General features: G+C 34.5%; 1 protein-coding gene across 3 annotated transcripts in view; it reads left to right on the plus strand.

The window, feature by feature from the left end:
- Nucleotides 1–24,320, plus strand: part of EPHA3 (EPH receptor A3) — a 335,385-nt gene that overhangs the window by 13,460 nt on the left and 297,605 nt on the right. For all 3 annotated transcript variants that reach the window (XM_003783935.1, XM_012801561.1, XM_012801560.1), the window contains exon 2: nucleotides 3,181–3,245. In XM_003783935.1, the coding sequence (XP_003783983.1) occupies nucleotides 3,181–3,245 (65 nt within the window). The remainder of the gene's footprint in view (nucleotides 1–3,180; nucleotides 3,246–24,320) is intronic.

Raw genomic sequence — 24,320 nt, forward strand, 5'->3', positions numbered from 1 at the left:
TACACCTACTTTTCTCTTTAAAAACGGTAAGACTGGAGAGAGCAAATCACATAAAAGAAGCTTATAACCATATCCATCTAGACTTAGAATAGTGATTTCCGTCTATAATTTTGTCCACCAAAGTCACCCATTTACACATCAACTTAAATAGCATCATGACATATAAAAACATTTCAGATTTAAATCACTTTCATTTAAAAAGATAATGGATGCCTTATAACTCTTTGAATTGAAAATATTTTGAAATTCATGAAATGTGTATTTGCAAATTACCTCATTAGTATATGAAATCCTGTAAGGAGCAGTTTATCTCTTTGGTAAATAACTGGCATGAGGCAGCCACTAAAGAACTATGACAGTCATATATTACCACCCACACTTAAGAAAATTTTTTCTTTTGGTCAAATGTATAATTGTAAACTCAAGTTTTTCAGCAATTTAAATACAAACTCCGTATTGCAAGTTGTCATTAAAACTCAGATTGCGATTATACAATGTTTGTACATGATGCTTCATGGGCCTAACTGTCTTGGCATTTGAGTAGCCACCACTAGAGAGAAAATGATCAGGTCTACGGTGTTTTGAGAGGTGAAAATGAAAGTCAGCAAGGATCTAGTCTGCATCAGTGTGGGGTTTAGAATGTATGCAACCTTAGATTTAGTCAATGTGTCCAGAGAAATCACTCACAGATTTACTTTCAAATTCTGTTGACTTTTATTTCTTATCTCAATTATGTTACACCAAGTCTTCCCTAAAATAGATAAGGGGAGACTTCAATTTGTGTTCCTAAAAGACTGAATTTAGCAACCCTTCCCTTCAAAGTGTTCAGAGTTCTTAGATTGTGTTAATTCTTATTTGGCTACAAACAAAGGCACCTCATAAACTCAAAATAAATGCTTCCAAAAAGTGTTTAGATGTCAACTATTCTTCTCCACTAGGTCATCTACCCCAGGTTGATTATAAATACAATTCAGAAGCCAACACGGAACGGCTGTTAGATGATGTATTACTTGCATAATGTAAGAACACCCAGTTTGTATAACCATTCATGATGGTTTTAAATACATTTATATATTTGTTAATCACACAACACTGGGAAAAATCCAGGGCAGGTTTAATTTTGTTTGATAGATAACAGAATCAGAATCAGGAGTAATGCTGCTAATCCTGTTTTTCTCCTTTATGCTAAACAAATGCTAACATATTAAACATTCAGTTTATGAGTAAATGCAATACATTTATTTCATCTACTACACTTATTTCAACTGTCTTTATTGCATAATTATTTTTGACTTTGCTGTTCTCCTTGAGTAGAAACCAAATGCTGATGCAATTAGTCCAGTCCTTTTCCAATCATCATCATCATCAGAGAAACTTGAGCATATTTAGTTCTTTAATTAACTACCTTATATTTTAACAAGTTATTTACTAAGTGGAAACAATGTAATAAGCATGTCTTCTTACCTCAAACACTTTTTTTCTCTGGTTACTGAATACTGAAATTAAATTCCTAACAAAAGTAAAACAATCTGTCTTTGAAAATTGTATCTCTTTTAAGTTGTAACGATCAAAAAAGACCTTTCTTATACCCACTAATGTATGTATTATCTAACCAGATAACCAAATAAATTTCCTTAAAAAATTTTATAGTGCTTAACAATTTGGTACTTGAATGTCTATCAAACATATTATTTATTTTTAAAACATTTTATGGGATTCATTTTTCCTTTGTAAAATCTTTAGTTGAGTATAATAAAGAAAGGGGGGTTGCTTCTCACGTATATGGAAACATTTCATTTATAACACAAGAACATATTATGGAAGTATATATGTTTATATTATGTTTTAATTTGTCTGTACATGGAACCCTTGGAAGTTATTCTCTTACTATTTTTATTGATTACCTTCTCTGGTTCATGTTAATAATTCATGTTTAGTTTATGTAACTTTTCTTTATATCTTCCATTAGTCAATAGTGGAATTGTTTTCTAATATAGAAGAATGGGGTAAAACCATATTTAAAATATTAGATTGACAACCAAAGTGAGCCCTTTGTGATTAATTATTAATTATGTTTAAAGTGCCTTTTATATTTTAATGTCTAATCTATTGCAAATTAATATTTTGTGTTGATAATAATTTACATTTACCTATTAATAATATATTAAAATATAAAATATAATGCATGTTTTATTTTACTTTTCATCTATAAATATAGATTAGACGTCAATAGCTAGGACAAAGTTCTGAGTAAAATATCTAAAGCTTTTGGGTAACAATATCTTCTCTTAATAAGTAAAGATTTATACAGGTAATATACTATGAAACATATTTTTGCTTTGGTGTCCCCTCAAATTGGTATTATGCATTTTGTTATACTTGAGTTGATAATTTATACATTATTAAAAATACACAAGGCTGACTCAGTGCTTGTATCTCAGCGGCTAGGGCACCGGCCACACACAGTAGAGCTTGTGGGTTAGAATCCAACCTGGGCCTGGCAAACAACAATGAAAATTCCAAGCAAAAAATAGCAGGGGGCTGTGGTAGGCGCCTGTAATCCCAGCTGCTTGGGAGGCTGAGGCAAGAAAATCATTTAAGCCCAAGAGTTGGAGGTTGCTGTGAGCTGTGACATCATGGCCCTCCCTCTACTGAGGATGACATAGTGAGACTCTGATTCAGAAAAAAAAAAAAAAATACACAAGGCAGAATAACATGTTTGGTATTAACTAGGGAAATAAGAAGATGCCACATCAGACATGCACAGACATATTGATTCATTATAGAAACATGTTAAGAAATTAATTCCTTCTGGAATCATATGTACATTGATCAGATTTAATTTGTAGTTATTTTGATATCTGTGAGCATTAATGTTGTTACCTATTTTACATTTTTTGTTTCCCCTTTAATGCTACAATTATTGTCAGAAATTGTCAATAGAGTGAATATTAATCTATCCTTGCAAACACATACAGTTTAAAAAGCCATAGAAACTCTTAGCTTTTCTCATGTTTGTTTATAATTCCCTTTTACTTATAGTCATCACATAGTTAAAATGAAAACTAAAGAATCATGTTTTTTTGAGCATTATCAACAATTGCAGATGACATGAACTTCTCAGAAGCACATATCAATAATTCATTATTATTAATTATGTTGATATTGTTTTTGTTTTAGTGAATCTACTGGATTCAAAAACAATTCAAGGGGAGCTGGGCTGGATCTCTTATCCATCACATGGGGTAAGTTCAATAAACTATTAAAAGGGACCACATTCTCTCCATTGCCTCTCTTGTAAAACTGAATTATTGATGTGTTCTCTAGAGGGAACTCCTACACTTCTGGTTGCCAGTTATGTTTTTAAGACTATTCAATATATGGACTAGCATAACCTAGTATTTGTGTTCAGTGGAACTATTACACACTTTGAAGGTGTTTTTCTCTTCTGAATTTATCAATTATTTGAATGAAATAGTTAAATTATTACTGGCATCATGTCAATGATTTAATGTGGTCATCTAACATTTTTGTGATGTAATCAGACTCGTGAATTGATTAAAATATTCTAAATATCATATAGTGTAGAAAACGTGTACTTGCAAATGGTAGTCTCTGAAGGTGTAGCTTTGAAATTAACCTTCGTGAGTGTTCCAAGTCGGTTAGAATTTATCTGTCAACAGGATAAACCTTTGTTATCTTCATTTCTTTCCTTTAAATGTCTGCTGTTTGTCTAGATCCATTTACAACTGGACTTTTTATTTAGAAAAGAACCTGATGCTGCCTTTAAATTTTTAACTTCTTGCATAGCTTGGGTATTTCATTGAGTCAGATGCACATTACTAGGGTGTGTGGCATTTTGTTGCTCTAAACATCTATAATGAAGCTTTTGTGTAAGCAAATTTTCTTTTTTTTCCTATAAAATATAGGATCCTCATTTGTAAAACTCTTGTTCCTGTGCAAGTGTATAATAAATGTCTGAACGTAACTCTGTTTCCAAGTACAGCTCATAAAACCTGCAAGGTGCCATTTTGAAATATTTGGCATAGGCACAAATTTATGTTTTCTTTTCCTTCTATGATAGTCCTCTTTACAAGATATTAAAATTACTTCCATTTAGTGTTGGTGTTCTGTCTTTAAATGTTTTCCCCTAAACAAACTAATTTGTACTGCACCACCAGCATCTTCAACAAGGGATGTTTCCCATCAGGGATACTTCATCTGTCTGTCATCTCTGTATCTGCTTCTCTTCCTGGCACACCTTGACATTGACAAAACGCCAAAACCTATAATCAGGCCTTCGTTAGTTGCTTGGGAAGGGAGAGTATGAAGCAAACCAGGATTTGGTTTTCCCATAGGTGTAAAAGGAATCAACTGATTAGGATAAAAGCACAGCCTGTTCTGTCATAAAGAGTGAATTGAAACTCAAGACTGAACTGGAAAACTCATTTAAAACTATCCTCCCAAAGTCAAGCCTAACTGTAATCTTGTTTTTATAAATTTTAGTTTTACATGATATCATCAGATAGTACACCACAGAAACCTACTATTTAAGGATATAATAAAAGCAAACCATAGTGACGTTCTCCTAAGAGATAGTTCTGTGTACACAGGATAGACTGTGCATTGATAAACAAGACAGTTTTAAACAAATATACAGAAGGTGCCAAAAAAAGTATATACATTTCAAGAAAGGAAACAAGCTATTAAAAGTACAATACTTAATATATACCAGTAACAAAAGAGGAATACTAGTCGCGCTGAGTACCTCTTGCAATTTCAGAAGTTACATTTTATTTAAGTCTTACACATTTAATACATTTTTTCCTTCTTAAAACATGCATACTTTTTTGGCACCCTCTGTATATTTGTGTGAGGCAACAGTTAACTTGTGTATCAATGCAGTAGTCTATCTTGTGCTTTTCTCTGAAGAAGGTATAAAGATAACATGTTTCTATATGTTGAAAAAAGTAGATGAATGCCTTCTTCCATCATAAATCTCCTAGTTTTTGTGATGAAATAGAGTCATTGCTCCTAATTTCTGTTATGTTTGGGGGGATAGAGGGTGGGGTGTTCCAGCACCTAACTACATCCTCTGTGGCACAGGGATCAATCAGTAACATTAACATCTGGGAAGTTATTAGAAATGAGAACTCCCGGACTCTGCCCCAGACTCTCTGAATCAGATTCTGTGTCTCATACACCCTCAGATGATGGTCATACACATTAAACATTCGGTCTGAGAACCATTCCTCATTCCTCAGTATAACTTACCTCCTGATAGTCCTCATTTCTGGCCCAGTTTCCTACCTCTCTGTGTTTAGAAATCTCTTATAGTTTTTCTTTCTCTATTGTGTTTTAGTCGATGATTTTCAGTTTCTTCTTCACCTTCTGGTTGCCTGAGAGAATCCTCCCTTCCCCCCTGACACTTTGGCTTCCTCGTTCCTGCTTTCGTCTGTTGACCTTGCAGCTGTGGCTTCCTTGTATCTGTGCATAAAATAGCCTAAAACAGCTGGCCAACGGCTCCAAGTTTGGCAGTAAAATTTGCAGAAAGAAAATCTCCCCAATAGGTCATGATATTTATAAGACCTCAAGAACCCCAAGCTAAAAAAAGGAAAAAAGAAAAAAATCAAATATGTGAATTATTTTTCTGTGGCAATATGTAGTGTATATTTCCTTTAAATTTATTGCTTCTCTTTTGTTAGACGTATCTAAGGAGACATACATAATGTAAATTTAGAAAATACTGGATTAATATTTTCTTTTTTCTGCAAAACTGTTCAATTTCTTGGGTGAAAGTACCAGAGTAGATTGAGGTTTTGTATTTAACAACCTTCCTTCAATAATTGCTCGCGTCTACAGATGGAATTAATTATTTTTGTTTCCTAATCTTTTGCATTTTCAACATGAACATGGATAGATTAATTATCTTGTGATAGTTTTGTTGGTAAAAGAAATAGTCAAAGCAATTGTTATATCTTCGTCAAAAGTTTTTCCATAAAAAATGGCATGTAATAGCTGAAAACAACTTTGTACTTTTTAAAAATTGGTTAACCCTAAGAACTGACAGTGCATCTGACTGGAGGTTAACTAAAATATAAATGCAAATTTCAGAGAAAATCTCAGAATAATGCCATAACATAGAGAATCACAGAAAATCTTGTTTTTTCTTTTTTTTTTTTTTTTTTTTTTTTGAGACAGAGCCTCAAGCTGTCCCCCTGGGTAGAGTGCTGTGGCATTACAGCAACCTCCAACTCCTAGGTTCAAGCGAGTCTCCTGCCTCCGCCTCCCAATCTTATTTTTTCAAATTAGGGCAATAGTTCTTAACAGGATGATGAGGTGAGGGAGGAGGCAATTTTGGTTTTGCCTCACAGGGACATCTGGCTGTGTCTGAAGATATTTCTGTCTGTCACAACTAGAATAAGGGTAGTACTTCTGGCATCTAGGGGAAGAGTCCCGGGGAGCTGCTAAATATCTTGCAATGAGCATGGAAACCCCCATAACAAATGATGCTCTGGTCCAAGAGGACAGGGCCAAGGCTGAGAAACTCTTGCTTAAGAGATTAATAATTGCACTCCAGCAGGGGCTGTGGTTACTACAGAGGTGGCAGAGATGGCCAGCTCCTTCTCTGCCTTCCAATCTAACTCTATCAGTAACTGGAAATTCTAAATCTTTAAATAAATTTTAAAAAGTAAATAAGTGATTCATTCCAAAAACAAAATGAATCTTTCAAGGAATGCTCAAATCACCTGAGCTATATAAATGTGATATATTTTTTGGGGGGGAAGGGAACGGCCAAGAGTGGTTCATCCCTTCACTATATTTTATTTTCTATTTCTATTCATCCTTTTCCCCCAATGACAACTTCATACAAGAGACTTTACAATTAACTTATGTAAGTTTTAGGAAGAGTACTTCTACTCTACTTTTCAATGGTGCTCCAAATTTTAGATAAAACCTAATAGAAAAGTATCACACTATATATATCAGACAAATTTTACATATTTGAAAGTGGCATGGGATAAGTTCTCCAATTGAGTATGTAGGGGAAAATTTAATGAAATGTTGGGTATTTTTCTAAAGAAAGGTCATAAAAAGAATATTGAAATTTGTAAACTGAAACTTTGGGGGGATACGAATAGCAAATCATATTTCACTGAAATCATTTCCTTTGACACTGATGTTTTCTAGAACTATTGTTCACTTTAGCAAAGAAGAGAGAAGAAGTTATCAATATTTCCTCTGGTCCTATAAACTGTGAATTATAATATAGTATTTGAATTTTAGGTATAATTATATTCAGAAATTTTTGTAAATAACATGATAGTTTTAATATTCTTTTTTTTTTATTAAACCATGGCTGTATACATTAATATAGTCATGGAGTACATGTGCTGGTTTCATATACAATGTGAAATATTTTCATCAAACTGGTTAATACAGCCTTCACAGCATCTTCTTAGTTATTGTGTTAAGACCTTTATATTCTACATTTAGAAAGTTTCACATGTACCCTTGTGAGATGCACCGTAGGCATGGTCCCACCAAAAACCATACCTTCAACAAAAAGCTATAACCCAATTGTAGCCCCTTAATATTCTTTTATTTCCAAGACAATCAACACATTTAAAAGCCTATGTATGTTTTTGGATTATAACCTAGAAATACAGTCTTTTGCTTACAAATGACTAGTATTAGAATTGCTTGATTTCAATCAATAGTGCCAAGCTACCAAGTAAACTTTCATAGTCTATGTATCATTACTGAGGAAGGATTCAGGAAAGTTAGAGCTACACAGGTTTCACTGACACAGTATTGATATCCCAATTGTGTAGTACAAAGGAATCATGAGCCATGATTCATTATGCTAAAGAAACTCAAAAAAAAAAAAAAAAAAAAAAAAGAGGACTGACAGGGTCTACCCTAAGGGAATGTAGAAAAAGCACAGCCTGAAATGAGTGATGTTTGTGGATAAAGGAAAAGAGACATCAAAATTATAAATTATTTCCTTAGTTACTGGTTTCCTTAAATATTTATTATTGCCTTAAGCAATGAAAATGTACTTAAATAAAAACATGCTTTTGGAAGATTGAGAGCCAGTTGATTGCCCACCTAGTATCTGGTCTCTGGCATCTCCCAGCTCATGGGACATTGTTTTGGTTTTCATCCTTTCATGTGTTCCTGGAAAATGGCCCCTACTTGATTCTCTCTGATGAATGTGTTGATTCATCTGAGAACCAATCATGACCCTTGCAGTCATTTTGAGCATGATTGTTTTAAACAAGAATTAATGTCAGTGAGACTGAGGAGAATTCCGGTGATGTGGCTTTTTATGAAGAGACATATGAAGAGGCCCAGCACTTTCTCCCTCCTTGCCTGCCTTGTGAAGGCCCGGGGTCTAGACGCAGGGGTCCTCAAACTTTTTGAACAGGAGGCCAGTTCACTGTCCCTCAGACCATTGGAAGTCTACCACTTATTGTTGTAAGATCTGATACAAAATGATTAATATTTGAAAGCATTTTGCTTCACTTTTAAAAAGGAAATATAATACTTACTACATCACAGCGCTTTAGAGTAAATTCTATTTGAGCAACTGAGATATTTGTATCTATCTATCCATGACTACATGTTAGTATGATACGGTAATGCATGCGAAAGAGCAGAGCAGATTATCCTTTCTTATTCTAAGATAAGTTTTAGAGTTCTGTCATTCTAGCCTAAACCCTTTTGCTAAAGTCATTGACATGTCTTGACTTTGACTTGATCCCGGTCTACACAGCTTGGATTTGGATTTGTGAGCAGAAAACTGACGGTATTGCATGAGGTGTCAGCAGACACCTCTTCTCAGTTAAAAGCTCAGTGCATTGCCCCTGACGTCACTCGATTGCTATTCCATCAATCTGCACAGGGAAAGTTTGCATGGAATCTTGACACTGTATTTGGAACTGAGGCAGTCAAAATAAGGTTCTTGGTTAACCAGTTTATTTATCTTAAATTTCTTACGTGATTAGAATTTCCTCAAACTTTAATTCTTCACAGACGCCTTCTGATGCTTTCATAAGCCACCTTCCTGCCCCTCTTACCTGCTAACAGACCCCTCGCCCCCACCCCAGACCGGCAAATCCATCTTCTTCCTTATACATGATCTTAGCTGTCCCTCCACAGCTTGTAATTATATGTTAATAGAATCATTTGATCTCTATCTTATCGAGGAAGCTGAAAGCTCTGTGCGGTGCACTCCCATTCCATAAAGGGCTCTCTTTTATTCTCAGCATGTAAAATTCCTGCATCAATATCTCATTAATTAAAATTGCCTGAATAAATGAATAATAACTGTTTTCCCCATCAGGAAGGATAACAAAGCTAACACTATTTTTTTATTTGTTGAAAACACTTGACGATTCCTCCTCTATTATTTTAAATGGTGTGTGTTAAAAATGTCACTCTCTCTTTCACTCAAATAAAGTGAATAAAGTTCTCTTATACATATGCTCATACATAATCTATATGGCATAGATCATTATTAATTATGTTATCTTTTGTGTTAGCAGAGATGTTTAGTCAAATGTGTCTAGAAAATACTGTCAGCCTATGAAATGGAGGTTAACTGAAAAGAAAACCAGCTAAAGACAGTTTTATATTGAAAAATATACTGATTGTTATCTGGGGATACAAGGCCAGAATCCTGAAAATACGTTCCATTTAACAAAAAGTAGAACTGTTTGGAGACAAATGGAAATATCAAATATACTTCCTAACACACTCATTGCTTTTCTACTTCACAGCATAGTGTAATTTGCCTTAATATTAGCATTAGTGCTATTTAGGAAATCTAGATTCTGAAAGTCTGATCTATTGGATTTCTCAGTTTCACTTTGTGAATGGGGTTTAAAATCCAGAACGAAAATGTTGACAACTGTGTGTCAGCAGTAACCACCGGGGACTCTGCCTTTATGATTCAGTCCAAATTCTAATTCACATGCTGCATAGTACACCCAGGAAAATCAAATTTTTGACACATGTGATATGTGACTCTTGGTCATTTGAAATTTTTCTGTCTAGAGTCTATTTTAAATATGTCACTTTCACCTATTACATTGACCTTTCGAGGAAGATGTCTGGTCAAATTAGAAAAACATGGCAAGGCCTTACAGGGGTTTTTGTTTTTTTAACTCTTCCTCGAAACAAATGTTCTATGACAGAATGGGAAATGTGCATGAATGGTAGAAATAGCAAAAGTGGAAATTATTCTAGCAACACTTAATTAACAAAAAATGAAATGTTATCTTGTCAGTGCTTTAAAAAAAAGAAACCACTTTTTTTTTTCATTTTAAATGCCATGTGTTTCTATGTGAATGGTCTCCTCTGCATCAAAATCATGTTTATTTAGTTTATATTTGAGATTTGAGGAGACTGGATTCAAATTTTGAAATATGAAATGTATACTTTGTTTACTTTACTTTGAGGTACATAGCCCAGTAGGATTTAAAATAAAGAGACTTGAAACATACTTGCATGGGTAATATTGACTGTAGCTTTCCTCATAAATTCATCGTCATTGACTATGAAGGCTGCTGCAACTGAAGAACAGATAAAAGTTAGAAAACAGCAGTTACAATTTCCGATGGTAGCTTATAGGAACATAGGACAGGCCCTCTTGGTGAATTGGCACAAAGTTGAAATTTTATTATTTTGCTAAGAACTCAAGAGCAAACATTGAAATATTTTTAAAAATCTTTTTTTTCTTCTTCTTCCCCCTCCTCCCCCTTCCCCGCTTCCTCCTCCTTACCATTTTTATAATAAAGGCATAACACACATAAACTAAATTGGGACAACTGAGTAATGATCTCTGGGGAGCACAGTAGAAATGTAAATTAGTAGACTAAGGAAGGCAAAGCAAAAGAAAAAAGAAAGCAGAAGGTACTCTTAACAGTCAAAGTATCAAGTCTCTCTTGCACATGACAGTATCAGGCATGCTCTTTTGAACCTGGGGTTAAGAATATACTAAACCAGAAGAACGTAAACACTGATCTCTCTTCTCAGTATGAAGTGCCGAGTCCATGAATCCAGCACTCAGGGAAACTCCAGCAGTGCAGGAAGAAAAGAGAGAGGCAAAGTAATGACTTAAAACAATTTTAACTCATCCTCTACACTTGGATACTTCTTTCATGCCATCCTAAGAAAATTGACAGCCGTAAACTCCCATAGGTTTACATAAGTCTTCAATCAGATTTAAAACTTAGGGATGGGCTGGGTGCTGTGGCTCACTGGGAGGAGGCTAAGGGTGGGTGGATCACCTGAGCTCAGAAGTTGGAGACTAGCCTGAGCAAGAGCAAAAGCCTGTCTTTATTAAAAATAGGAAAAACAAACAAACAAACAAATTGCCAGGTATTGTAGTAGGCGCCTGTAGTCCCAGCTACTCAGGAGGCTAAGACAAGACAATTGCTTGAGCCCAAGAATTTGAGGTTGCTGTGAGAATTTCTTGAGCCCAAGATTTTGACATTGCACCACACTCTACCCAGGGCAACAGAGTGAGACTCTGTCTCAAAAATGAATCAATTAATCAATTTAATTACATTAAATAAACATAGGGATGATATAAGTCAATTGTGTAAACTGTGCTTATTCAGAAATTCCCTGGAGCCATATGTAATCTGCACCCTCAATGTTGGATGGATGTGCTGGACAATCATTTTGTTAAGTGGAATTAGTGATACAGTTTTGAGTGCATTTGCCTATTCTTTTTACTGCTGGAAAAGCAGCACATACCAATGCAATTATAAGCCACAAAAAATAGTATCTGTAGAATTTTGTGAAATATTTACTGATAGAGCTGCTTCAATTTTCCATGACAGGTAGCAAAAATTTATCTGATTTGGAGCAGTAGAATATATATTTGAATGAGTAATCAATTTTAGAGTCAGCAGAAACTGTAGAAATCATATAATGCAATTCCCTAATGAAGGCCAGTGGCTGAAGCTCAAGGAGGCTTAGTGACTTGGCCAAGGTCACATCAGTGCTCTTTTCATTCCATTCCTCTTCTCTGTCTTTGTCTATGGCCCGTACCAAGGAGGGATTTATGATCTTATGACTTAATATCAAACACATTACACTTCACAGAATTTGAAGATGATTTCACCTGATTGTCATGCCTTCCAGCATCAAAATAATAACCCAATCTTGGGACACATCAGTTAACATTGAACTACTTCTCTCAGCAGTTGAAAGTGCTGATCTTTGACAAGTCCAATAGGAAAATCAGGCGTAGGATTATTATTAGCTTTGCATTCCTGGGGATGTGTATCCCCCCATCACAAGTTGATTTATGATCCAGGGACCAAGTTGTCACTAGATCACTAAAGATTCTTCACTCATTCTCTGACAACTAGAAATTGATTTTAGCTTAAATTCAAATGTACATCTGAATCAGCTTGCATTGAAAGAATATTTTTTATTTAGTAGCCCCTAATAAAAACAAATCTCATATAGTTTCAATATTTATATGAACCAACGAACTTTTGGAAATATTAAAAAAAATTAGTATATCATTTTCATGTACCTTGTCATGAAACAGAAAGATATAACTTCTAGCTAGGAAATCTTCAAGATTTAACATGTTTCTGAATTGTTAGCTTTATTTTGTGCTTTCTGAACTCCTAAAATAATCAATAATTTTTACTGGATACTATTTAGAGATGTATATGATGCTTGTATGTAGATTTCAAAATAATTCAATCATATGAATTAGGGTAGTAAGTTATTTCTTCAACAAATTTTAGAGACTGAAATAAAAAGTGAGCACAGGAGTTTTATAACCAAGAAAGATTTTGTGGTGAAATTTGCTTTAGTGATCATCTCTTACAAAAGAAACAGTTTTTTTTTTTAAATGATCCTAATTAAAAAAAAAAAATTAGGACTGGTAAACATCAAAGGCTAAGAGAAATAACATTATTTCAGAAATGAAAGTAAATGAGGTAATATTGGTTTCTAGAAGGTATTTAATTCTGAACAGTTTATGTAGTTTTAAAGGGACTTGTAGAATCTTTAGTACACTGGTATTCATTCCTCCTGCATTAGTTCCTACTATGTCCTACTACCACAGCCCAGAGGAATCCAAACAATACCAATAAGTAATATCTTTACAATGTGCTACATACTATTCCTCCTCCTAATTCTGTAAATTAACTCAATTCCCACAACAATCTTATAAAGTGTTACAGAAGAAAGGCCCACAGTATTTAAAGAAATTGAACAAGTTTGTGTGTGTCAAAAGTGGCTGACAAGCTATGCATAGTATGCAAATCACCACCCCTCTCCACTGAATCTTGCAAGAGAATTAAGTAAGGTATTTCCTTACAAAGCTTAAACTTTGGTGGAAGATGCCTATTCAGGAAGCAATTAAATATAGTGAAATCCACCAATTAAGAGGCACAATCGTTACAATATTACATTGTGTGTTATTAACTTTGCGGGACAGGAAAAGTTACACCCAGAGGTGGTGAAGCTATAGAGATGACTAAGAATTCACCAGGATCCATGGCTGTGAAACACACACAAAGCACAGACTGAACAGCATTGTTGGCTGAGAGGAAAATCTAGTTATTTCAGTCATCTGAAAATGGAGAAGGGATAAGGAATAATTTCTAAAAGAAAAAAAAGGAGGAAAAAATGAGAGAATAATAGACTGGATCCCCCAGAGCCTCAAACACATGCATCATGCCAAATGCTGTCTTCACGGAACATTGTTAAATGGTCTAGAAATTTGGATATAGATTGGAGGTGCAAAGAAGAGCTGTCTACCAAGCCACTGAAGAAAGGGATATAGCTTGCCATAAGAGGGATGTAAAAGCTACTTGGCCATTTATGATATCTGTTCTGTGGAAAAGGTATCACCTAGGGCAGAAAGGAAACAGAGAATTCATGGATAATTGTCATAATATCATGGGTGATGGATGATAACTGATGCTTGTCTTACGTTCTCCTTGATTGAGGTTCTTCAAACTTTAGAGAGCATCAGAATCAACTATACTGTTTCCCTCACAGTATCCCATATCTACCGGGGTGCTACTCACCCAAATAGTTATGAATTGTGTTGCTGGTAGTGCTTATCCAAAGAACCACACTTAACCAATTTCTTAGATAAATATTAAGGATTTAGCCTCCAAATACTTTTGAATAGTTTGGTTTTGTGACAGTTTAAAGGGAAGAAATTGAATGATTTTTTAGAAAGATAACACCACCTGTTCTCACATAGTATATGCTCAATGAAAACTGAGAATAGGGCAGCACCTGCAGCTCAGTTGGTAGAGCGCTGGCCCCATATACAGAGAGTGGTGGGTTCAAACCCCACCCCAGCCAAACTGCAACAAAAAAATAGCCAGGCATTGTGGCAGGCTCCTGTAGTCCTAGCTACTCGGGAGGCTGAGGCAAGAAAATCACCCAAGCCCAGGAGTGACACCACAGCACTCTATGAGGGTGACAGAGTGAGACTCTGTTTCTTAAAATAAAAAAGAAAGAAAAAGCACTGAGAATAATTTTTGAAAATATCCTGTTCCTGTCCCATGCACATATATGTATATATATTACATATAAAATAAATAAATATGATTATATATGCACTTTTAAAAGCATAAACATATATTGACATATCTACATACATATCTGCATATAATATACACAACCAGTTATATCTTCTTATTTATTTCAATATTTGAAATTGTTTCATTGTCCCTATAATTATGAATATCTACATTACTGAGAAAGATGCAAGCTATAAGATAAGTGGTAGAAAAATAGAAGATAATTAGAAAATAAAAGATTAAATTATTTTTTGAAGCAGTCTCACTGGCTTGTGCCAGCTAGAACACAATAGTGTCATCATAGCTCATTGTAACCTCAAATCCAGGGCTCAAGTGATCCCTCTGCCTCAACCTCCCGAGTAGCTGGGACTGCAGGCGTGTGCCATCACACCCAGCTAATATTTCTATGTTTAGTAAAGATACGTTTTTCTCTTGCTCAAGCTGGTTTCCAACTCCTGAACTCAAATGATTCTCTTGCCTTGGCCTTCCAGAGTGCTAGGATTACAAGTGTGAGTCACTGTGCCTGGCCAAATTTTTAAATAAAATTTTAAATAATGATAGCCTTAGGAAATGCCCACCATACTGATTTTCTTTCAATGTTTAATTTCCCTTTGAAAAACACTGAAGGGATAAATATAACATTTGTAGAAATTGTGATTCTCTGTAGAGACTAGCAGTACACTTACTATGATGTTTAAACAGGAGATGTGTTACAAGATAGAATATTGTCTAGGAATATAAACAAACAGCATGAAACCTCTCAAGAAATCTATAAACAAATGAACTAATTCTTGTGGCTTTGAGTCTGCTTTCTCATGAACATTAACATTAATAATATATAAAAATGTGTAGAGTAAAATAAAGGGATATTTTGATTTTTTGATTGCATTTTTTAAAAAATTGACATGGATGGAGCTGGAGAATGTTCTTCTGAGCAAAGTATCACGAGAATGGAGGAAAAAGTATCCAATGTACACATCCCTATTATGAAACTAATTTATACCTTTTATATGAAAGCTATAACCAAATAGCCTAAGAATATGGGGAGGGGGGAGGGAGAAGGGGGGGGGAATGGGTGGAGGGAGGGGGTTTGGAGGGATCACTTCTGAGGTTTATCTTATAGGGGTACAGGTGAATCTTTCTAAGAGTAGAATGTGAACGTTTTAAAGCAATAACTGAGAAAATGGCATGAAGGCTGTGTTGACCAGTTTGATGGAAGTATTTCAGATTGCATGTGAAAACCCCTCACTGTACCCCAGAAGTACATTAATGTACATAGTTGCCATTCAATAAAAAAAAAATTGAAATAAGCTGTTACTTATATTTATGTATCTTTTAGAGTACATCATCGGAAAATAGACATGTTTCTGAATTTTCATCTGCAAATAATAGGAAGTATCTTGCTCATTAAATCCCATAGCCAAAGAAGATTTTTTTTTAAATGTAAAGGATAACTCTCTTTAAATTTCACATAATTTATTTTTATTCTTATCCTTTGGAATTTAGCATACTGATTCAAACCATTGGTCCATCACATCTTTCAATAACCTCACTCAGTAGAAGGTTATGCCTTTTCAAGAAAGAGCATGGGCCAGCACAGTGCCAAATAAAAATCACATTCAAAAACTGAAAATGACTGAACAGTTAACCAGCTGTAACTTGTTGAACAATAGACTCAGGAATTCTCCTTTTGACCTTTTAGCTAATTAATAAATGTCTTCCTATGAAAGAATCTAAATGTTATTTACAGAATATTTAATGAAATAAAGCTAATCAGGAAAATGAAAAGCTTGGCTATACGAGGGGAGTCAGAACATTCTATTCAGTAAAATCTTTAAGTGCTGAACTCCACGTGGTATCTACATAGTCTAGGAGAAAAGAATTCATTGTTTTTAATGAGATCAGCTTTCTCTTTACTTTTCTGCCAATATTTTTGTCTTTCTTTTGGAATATACAATGCAGTGTCTCTATAAGCAACAATTCAGATAGGAAGCTGTCATGTTACTACAACACAAGCTGTACTGGTAAGTATATTTGAAAGATCTTGTTTTTCTTTGATTCTGGTAACTGACACTCAGTCACTAACCATAGATAAGCACTTTCCTATAGACATTTCATGATCATAAGGAAGTTAGAAATAGTTCTTACTCATAAGGAGCAAGCACATGAGTGTATTTTGTCTTATTCTTGCACCTACACTCATCAAAGTCAAAGAAGCATATAGTCTATGGTGCTTGGACATTTCATTCTAGCTGTCAGTTATTTAATAATCGTGTATTATGCTAGTTTATAAAAAATAATCTTACATTTGGAATAATTTTAGGTTTATAGAGAAGTAGCAGAGATAGTACTTATATTTCTCATATAAGAGGTCTCATATGCCATCTAGTTTTGTGTACTGTTAAGATCTGACATAACCATAGTACATTTGTCGAAATTAAGAAATTCACATCAGCATGTTACTATTAACTAAACTGCAAAATTTATTCAGATTTCATAACATACCTACTTCATTTTTTCCGTTCCAGGATGCAATCCAGGATACCATAGGCATTGCATTCAGTATGAAAACTTTATTTTTTTCCATCAATTTCTATTTAATGATACATTTCATGGAATGTGATCTTAATCATCATCCGTTTAAATTTTTAATTAATAGAGCAGTTTTAGGTTTACAGAGAAGTTGAACAGAAAGTCTGGAGGCTTCATGTACATTCCTTATCTTCTCACATAGTTTCTCCTATAGTGAACATCTCAGATTGCTGTGGTACATTTAAAATAACATTGATGCATCATTTTAGCCTAAGTACGTAGTTTACATCATGTCCACTCTTGTGTTGTGCTGTTCTACTGGTTTTCACAAATGTATGCATATATATGTGTTCACCATTGCGTTAACACGTATTATACAGGACGGTTTCACGACCCCAAATAGCCCTGTGCTCCACTAGTTCATCTCCCCAAAACCCATACTGCTGTGGCAACTACTGATCTTTTGAAAACTCTACGATTTTAGCTTTTCCAGAGTATCATGTAGTTGGAGTGATACAGTGGATAGCCATTTCAGATTGGCTTTATTCACTTAGTTATATGCATTTAATATTCCTCCACATCTTTTCATGTATGATTCGGTTTTGTATTTGCTTTTCCAACAGGATCCGATCGCTCCTGTTTTACACAGGTCCTTTGGATTTCTGAGTTTACGAAAGAAGTCTTCATCTATGTGTTTCTCCCATGTTATATTTACTGTGTCTAATTTGTTTTTGAATCTAGTTTTCTTTTGAGATTCTTAGGGGTGAAGTTTTAACAACTTTTTAGTGCTTTTTAGTGCTAGGTTAAAAAATATCTGAACATATCATCACATTCATTCATTTGCATATATGTGCTACCATTTGAATAATGACAATATGTATTTCTTCTAAATTTCTTTTTATTTTATAATCTCATTTACTTATTTATTTTAGCTTAAAGTTAGTCCCAAGTATTCAGTTTGCTCCTCAGTTTCAAACACTATAATTCCGTAGTGATGATGAATTGCAGTTGTTTATACTTTTCAATTCCCAAAGCTAATTATTAGAGTATGAGTGTTTAATGAGAGCTGAGGAAAAAAAAAGAATTTCCAGAAGAGGCACAATCTGCTAATTGAAATATAACAGTGTGTTGACCTACTTTACTACTTTTAAATAAGTTAAGGAATAACAATCATATCACTTTTATACTATCAATAGTAAGCATTTAATAAACCCAAGGGATTTGTTGGATGTTTTAACAACTAAAAGTAAACTTAAATCTATCTTCATAAAGAAGATAAGTTCCTTTTTTTCACAGGAAGAAAAAAAATGATCCCTGTAAGGGACATTTTGTCGAGAGGAGGTGAGAGGAACAGGGAGGACAATTAGAAAATCAATATTATTTTGCTTAATATTATTGTTCTGAAAATATTGCCTCTAATAAATTTACTTCATTTTCTATAAATAAAAAAGATAGAAATACTTTATTTTAGTCATTCATTATATATATACACATAAATACATATATACACATACACACAAACACACAGAGACACAGAAACACAGACACACACATAATAGTATTTTTACTTTTATATAGTGACTCTTCAGTTAAACCTGTAAAAAGTTGTATTTGTTTTTGAATAATATCAATTATATTAACATTCTTGACAAAGAACTGTTTTGTGTGTGTGGACAGAGTCATTTTTCAGGTAAACATATTCTTGGATTTAAACTGATCCTTATTAAAATTGTTTAAAATAATGTAGAAGGATCTTCATAATATAGATGTCTGGAAGTTCTTATCTTGTGGTTTTTTGTTTGTAAATTTGTGTGAATTTACAGCATTCAGTAACGTAAAACCTCCTTTTCTCCTCACTGAGGAGGATTTAAATTGATTTACATAACTCAGATTTTTAAAGTTCTGCCCTTTTTCCTATATTCTCTCTCTCAGATAATGCATTGAATATCTACTCAGTCGCCTAACACAGTGATATCTGAATCTATTCTGACTTCTTGGTTTCTTTTTATTAATATTCAAGTTTTCAGCATTTTCTGAGGATTATTCTTCAAATATATCTAGAATCAATTTTCCCTTTTTCTTCTTTACTGTAGCTATAATTCATTCAAGCAAACATCATCAAAGAAGACACCACCATAATATTTGGCTTAAAAATAAGTAGCATCATTTAATGAGGGAAGAAAAAGTAACATCAGAATAATAAAACTAATGAAACACAGTTTTAAAATGAATAGATGCTAATTCTGGAAAGAAAATCCTTATAAAAGTTACCCCTTCTATAGGAGGAGATTTCACTTTCTGTGCTTTGACGTACCCAGGGTCAACAGAGTTCTGAAAATACTTAAAGAAAATTCTATAAATAAACAATTCATAAGTTTTAAATTGTGCCCCGCTCTAGATAGCGTGTTGAAAACTTACCCTGTCCTGCTCCATGTCACCACCGACATGAATCACTCATTGCGTTGATCTGCATAGCCAAGATGTACACACTGCCCACCAGTTAGTCACTTACTCACTTGGTAGCTGTCTTGATAAGTATATTGACTATCCTCCTATCACAAGGCTGTAAAAAGTAACCCTTATTTGACTTAATAATGGCCTAGATACAGGATTTCCCCAGAATTTTCAAGGCCTGGGTGAGTTTAGAAATTGGTCTTATTACAGATCCCATCCCTAGGCACAAACAGGCTTGTGAAAAACAGCCTGACCAGCATCTTATCTGGCTGCCTGTCCTGGAGCAAGGAACACACCCTAAGTAAGAGGCTGCCCTGCTAGGAGCAGATAACAGGCAGGACCACGTTTCTACACAAGGGCAATTTTAAAATTAACTTCTGCGCTCTAGCCCCTGGCACCAAACCGTTGTGCAATTCCATCTTCCCCAAACCTCCCTACCTGCAGCATAGAAAAAGCAGTATCTAGACTCCTAGATAGAAGGCCCAAATGGGCTACACACTTGGGTTCCCCTTACACTGTCGGAGGTTCTGATCCCCACTTTCACTTATCTATTAATCAATACAATCTGCTCTATGGCTTACATAATAGATGTAAGCAATCTATCACATAATCAATCTGCTCACATAATCCATGAATTCATTCCTCAATCCCTGGGAGGGATTGAAGGCCCAAATGGGCTACCTACTTGGGTCCTCCTTCCACTGTGGGAAGTTCTGATCCCCACGTTCACTTATCTATTTTTCAATACAATCGGCTCTATTGCTTACTCACATGATCTGTGAATTTTTCCTCAATCCCTGGGATTTAGGATCCAGAAGAGAGAAATTTTGGCTACAGCCCCAAAGCACAACAGTAGTGACTCTGGCAATTTGGATATGCCAAAGAGGAGCCATGAAGTGCTTCCTTTAGGAAGAGAAAGGGAAAATTCTTGGCTTAATTAGGAAAGAAAAGTGTCTTGTGCTGAGGTTTCAAAGATTCTACAGTAAGAATGAATCTCCTATCCATGAACTTGCAAAGAAGAAAAGGAAAGACATGCTATTTTGCTGTTGCACTTCAAACTAAAAAGTTACAGACACTCTGTGTAATAAATGTTTAGTTAGGATGGAGAAGGTATTAAGTTTGTGGATGGAAGACATGAACAGAAATGTGTTCCAATTGATGGCAGTCAGGTCCATTAGTACTCACAGTTGTAAGCATTCACTGGAGATCTCGGAACATGTCCCCAAGTTATGCAGACTGCTGTGTTCCCCTTTATCTGGTCTTATAAATAATTCTCCACCCAGAAGGAACTTGTGCCTGAAACTATTGTATAGGGCAGAAAAGGTAGAGGTGATGAATACGAACAGGAGAAATAGTAGAATGATCCACATATTAGGAAAAATAAGTTTTCAAATATAATTTAGTTTCTATGACAGCAGCCTGCAGTATCTGGTCAAAAGGAAGAAAACCAAAGTGGAAGTCTTTATGTTTTACCTTCGGAAAGTTAAAGGGGCATTGGGCTAGAAGAGTGCAATATGGTGAGAAGGAAAAGGGCATTTGCAAGTAGTGAGTAATATTCTAAAAGCACACGCTGCCTAGAATACACTAAGATTTTAGGGGGAAAAGGCTTTGTGTGTTGATAAAATAAGAGTATCAGCCAGTAAAACACATACACACACACACACACGAACACATGCACACGTGGCATGTATGCTTGTATTTTTCAAAATTTACTGTTAGAAAAATAAATATATATGAACATTAAAACATGAATTTTTAGGATACCTAATACAAGGGTTATTGTAAAGAATAATTACGCGCTTATGTAAGTATCTGTTTAATTTAAAGTATCTACAAAATGAGAGTGATAGAAGTTACAAATTCACTGTTCTGCAATTAAGACTTCTCTCTTCTTGGGTTTAAAAATTTTATTGATGAACAGAGAAGACAAGAGGCACTAAGTACATTTATTTAAAATCAAATGAAAAGACTTATGGTAAGATTACATAGCAGCATCAAAAGTTAGCCAAAATGTTTCCGTCTTTCATAACAAAGAAGCCCAAGTGGAAGTTAAATTTAATTTTCTATCTTTTTTTTATTTTTAAAGATTGGAAAATGATCATAGAAAATTAGTGCTTTTTAAATTTAGAACAAGATGTAGTTTTTACAATTATGTGTAGCTTTTAGATTAATAACACAAAAATGACTCTTTGGAGCATCCCTTGATAATTAATTTATTCTTACATAGTTTTTCCAACATACCCAAACAGAGGAAAGGTCTTTTTAGGATTCATGTCTAGAAACAGTTGATGAGGAATGTTATCTAAGTTATTTTCAACTCACGCCACTGGAAAGGAAGAGAAGAAATCAGTACCTTTCCCAACATACTTAAGTTAGGTATTTGCAAATAGCAAATATAGTTTAATTGGGGTCACAGTGTTTTGTAAGTAATTGTGAAAATGGACATCTATGTTGAGACCTGAAGGTACCTAGTCAGAGACAGCAAGAATGCCACAGTGAAAATTCTGAAGCCAATGCATCCTGCTCAAAGATTGTAGTTTCTTTAAAAAAGACACAAAAATGGCAGCAACAAATATATGGTGCTTCAGCAGTCTGTTGGAACAGAAAATACCATGCCAAAACAATTACAAATTTTTCTGCACTTCAAGGGATTTCATAGAATATTGAGTCTGCCCGAACCTGAGTATGTCTGACATGATTTTACAGAGGCACACGTAAAGGTTGTATGCAGTTCTGCTTTTGAAAAGTATTTACTCATTCTATAAATATTTACCAAAAACAGTCTATTCACTAAAGCAATGCCAGGCATTTTAAAAAGTACTATTTGTAGGATGAAACAAACACTAATTTATAATATCAGTCATGTTTTAGATTTCCTCTTCCGAAATAGAAAACCACTGAATTTTGTCCTATAAAAGTGGCATTTCACCCACCAGATACTTGTGGTTCACTTTGAGCAGCTGGTGTAGGTTTGTTTTGAACTGCTCATAATAAATGCATAGCAAACATTTAAAAGGCAGAAACCCTATAGGAAATAGGACAGTTGCGGACCTTCATTTTTATAAAATTTACATTATAAGAAAGAAGTTAATACACTTTATTTTTTAGGTATATTTAATTACTATATAATAGTTGTACACATTTATGGGGCACATGTGATGATTAATGGAAGCATTGAATGTGTAATGATCAATTTAGATTAATGTGGCCATCCATTATCTCAAGCATTTATCAATTCTTTATGTTAAGAATATTCTAATTCTACTCTTTCAGTTATTTTAAAAGACACAATAAATTATTGTTAACTATAATTGTCCTATTGTGCTACCAAATACTAGATCTTATTTCCTTCTATCTAACTGGACTTTTGTATCCCTTAACTATCCTTTCTTCATTCTCCGGTCTCCATTATCCTTCCCAGCCTCTGGTAACCATCATTCTATTGTCTATCTCCATGAGCTCAATCTTTCTTTTGCTTGTTTGAGACAGAGTCTCACTTTTTTTGCCCCTGGTAGAGCACCAAGACATCATAGCTCACAGCAATCACAAACTCTTGGGCTCAAGTGATTCTCTTGCCTCAGCCTCCCAAGTAACTGGGACTACAGGTGTCCTCCACAACACCTGGCTATTTTTTAAAGACAGGGTCTCACTCTTGCTCAGGCTGTTCTCGAACTCCTGAGCTCAGATGATCCACCCAGCTCAGCCTCCCAGAGTGCTGGGATTACATGCATGATTCACTGAGTCCAGCCACTGAGTTCATTGTTTTTTTAGCTTCTGCATATTAGTGAGAATGTGTTATGTTGATCTTTCTGTGACCTGCTTAATTTGCTCAGCATAACATTCTACAGTTCGGCTCATGTTGTTCCCAATGAGATTTCATTTTTTATGGCTGAATGATATTCCATTGTGTATTTGTACTGCATTTCTTTATCTCTAAAAGAAAGGAAACCAGTATATCAAAGAGATATCTGCACTCCAGTGTTTATTGCAGTCCTATTCACAATAGCCAAGATATGGGATTTAACATACTTTTACTATAAAAAAAAATTCACTGATGAATGAGTATGTGATGTAGAAGGGGTGACTGGTATTATTAGGAAAATTTACATGGATTATTCTGTCCTCTGTGTCCTTATAAATAAATTAAATTTATAGTAGAGTTAGTAAATAAATAATCATCAAAATATATTTCTGTGTGCAAGGGCCAGCTTGTTCTCAGAGATCACTCCAACCAACAGTTAAGTACTAGTTGTTTCAAAGATGTATATCCATCTTCTATCTCTGACTGTCTTTTCAGTGACACAGCTCGGATGGGAAAGGAAATAATTCTAAAGATGTTGGTTGCATGACACTGTTTTATGATTAATTGCTTAGACATCTACTAAGTCAAATTTTATTTTTTTATACCACAAACATTGTAAATATGAAAGCCCGAATAGTTCAATTTCAGATGTTCATGGAGCATATTTAGTCAGTTGAACAAATACCTTGAATTTTAATCTAGATTTATAAAATTATCAATAGTCTTCAGGAAATGAGGACAGTATTTCTAACATACATGTAATATTAATTTATATTTTCTCTGTATAGTTAGATAATGTATATTAAGCATTGAGAAAAGAGAAATGAATTGGGCTAGGACAGCTATCTTGGGAGGGTCACAGGCCCTAGGGGACCTCATGTAAGAAAGAGGTAGTATCCTTTACTTTATTACTAACAGCGATTTCCAGAATTTGAACACTTACGTAACTTGCC

This window comes from Otolemur garnettii, unplaced genomic scaffold (genome assembly GCF_000181295.1).
Source record: "Otolemur garnettii isolate 467f Iridium unplaced genomic scaffold, OtoGar3 scaffold00009, whole genome shotgun sequence".
Classification (NCBI taxonomy): Eukaryota; Metazoa; Chordata; class Mammalia; order Primates; family Galagidae; genus Otolemur; species Otolemur garnettii.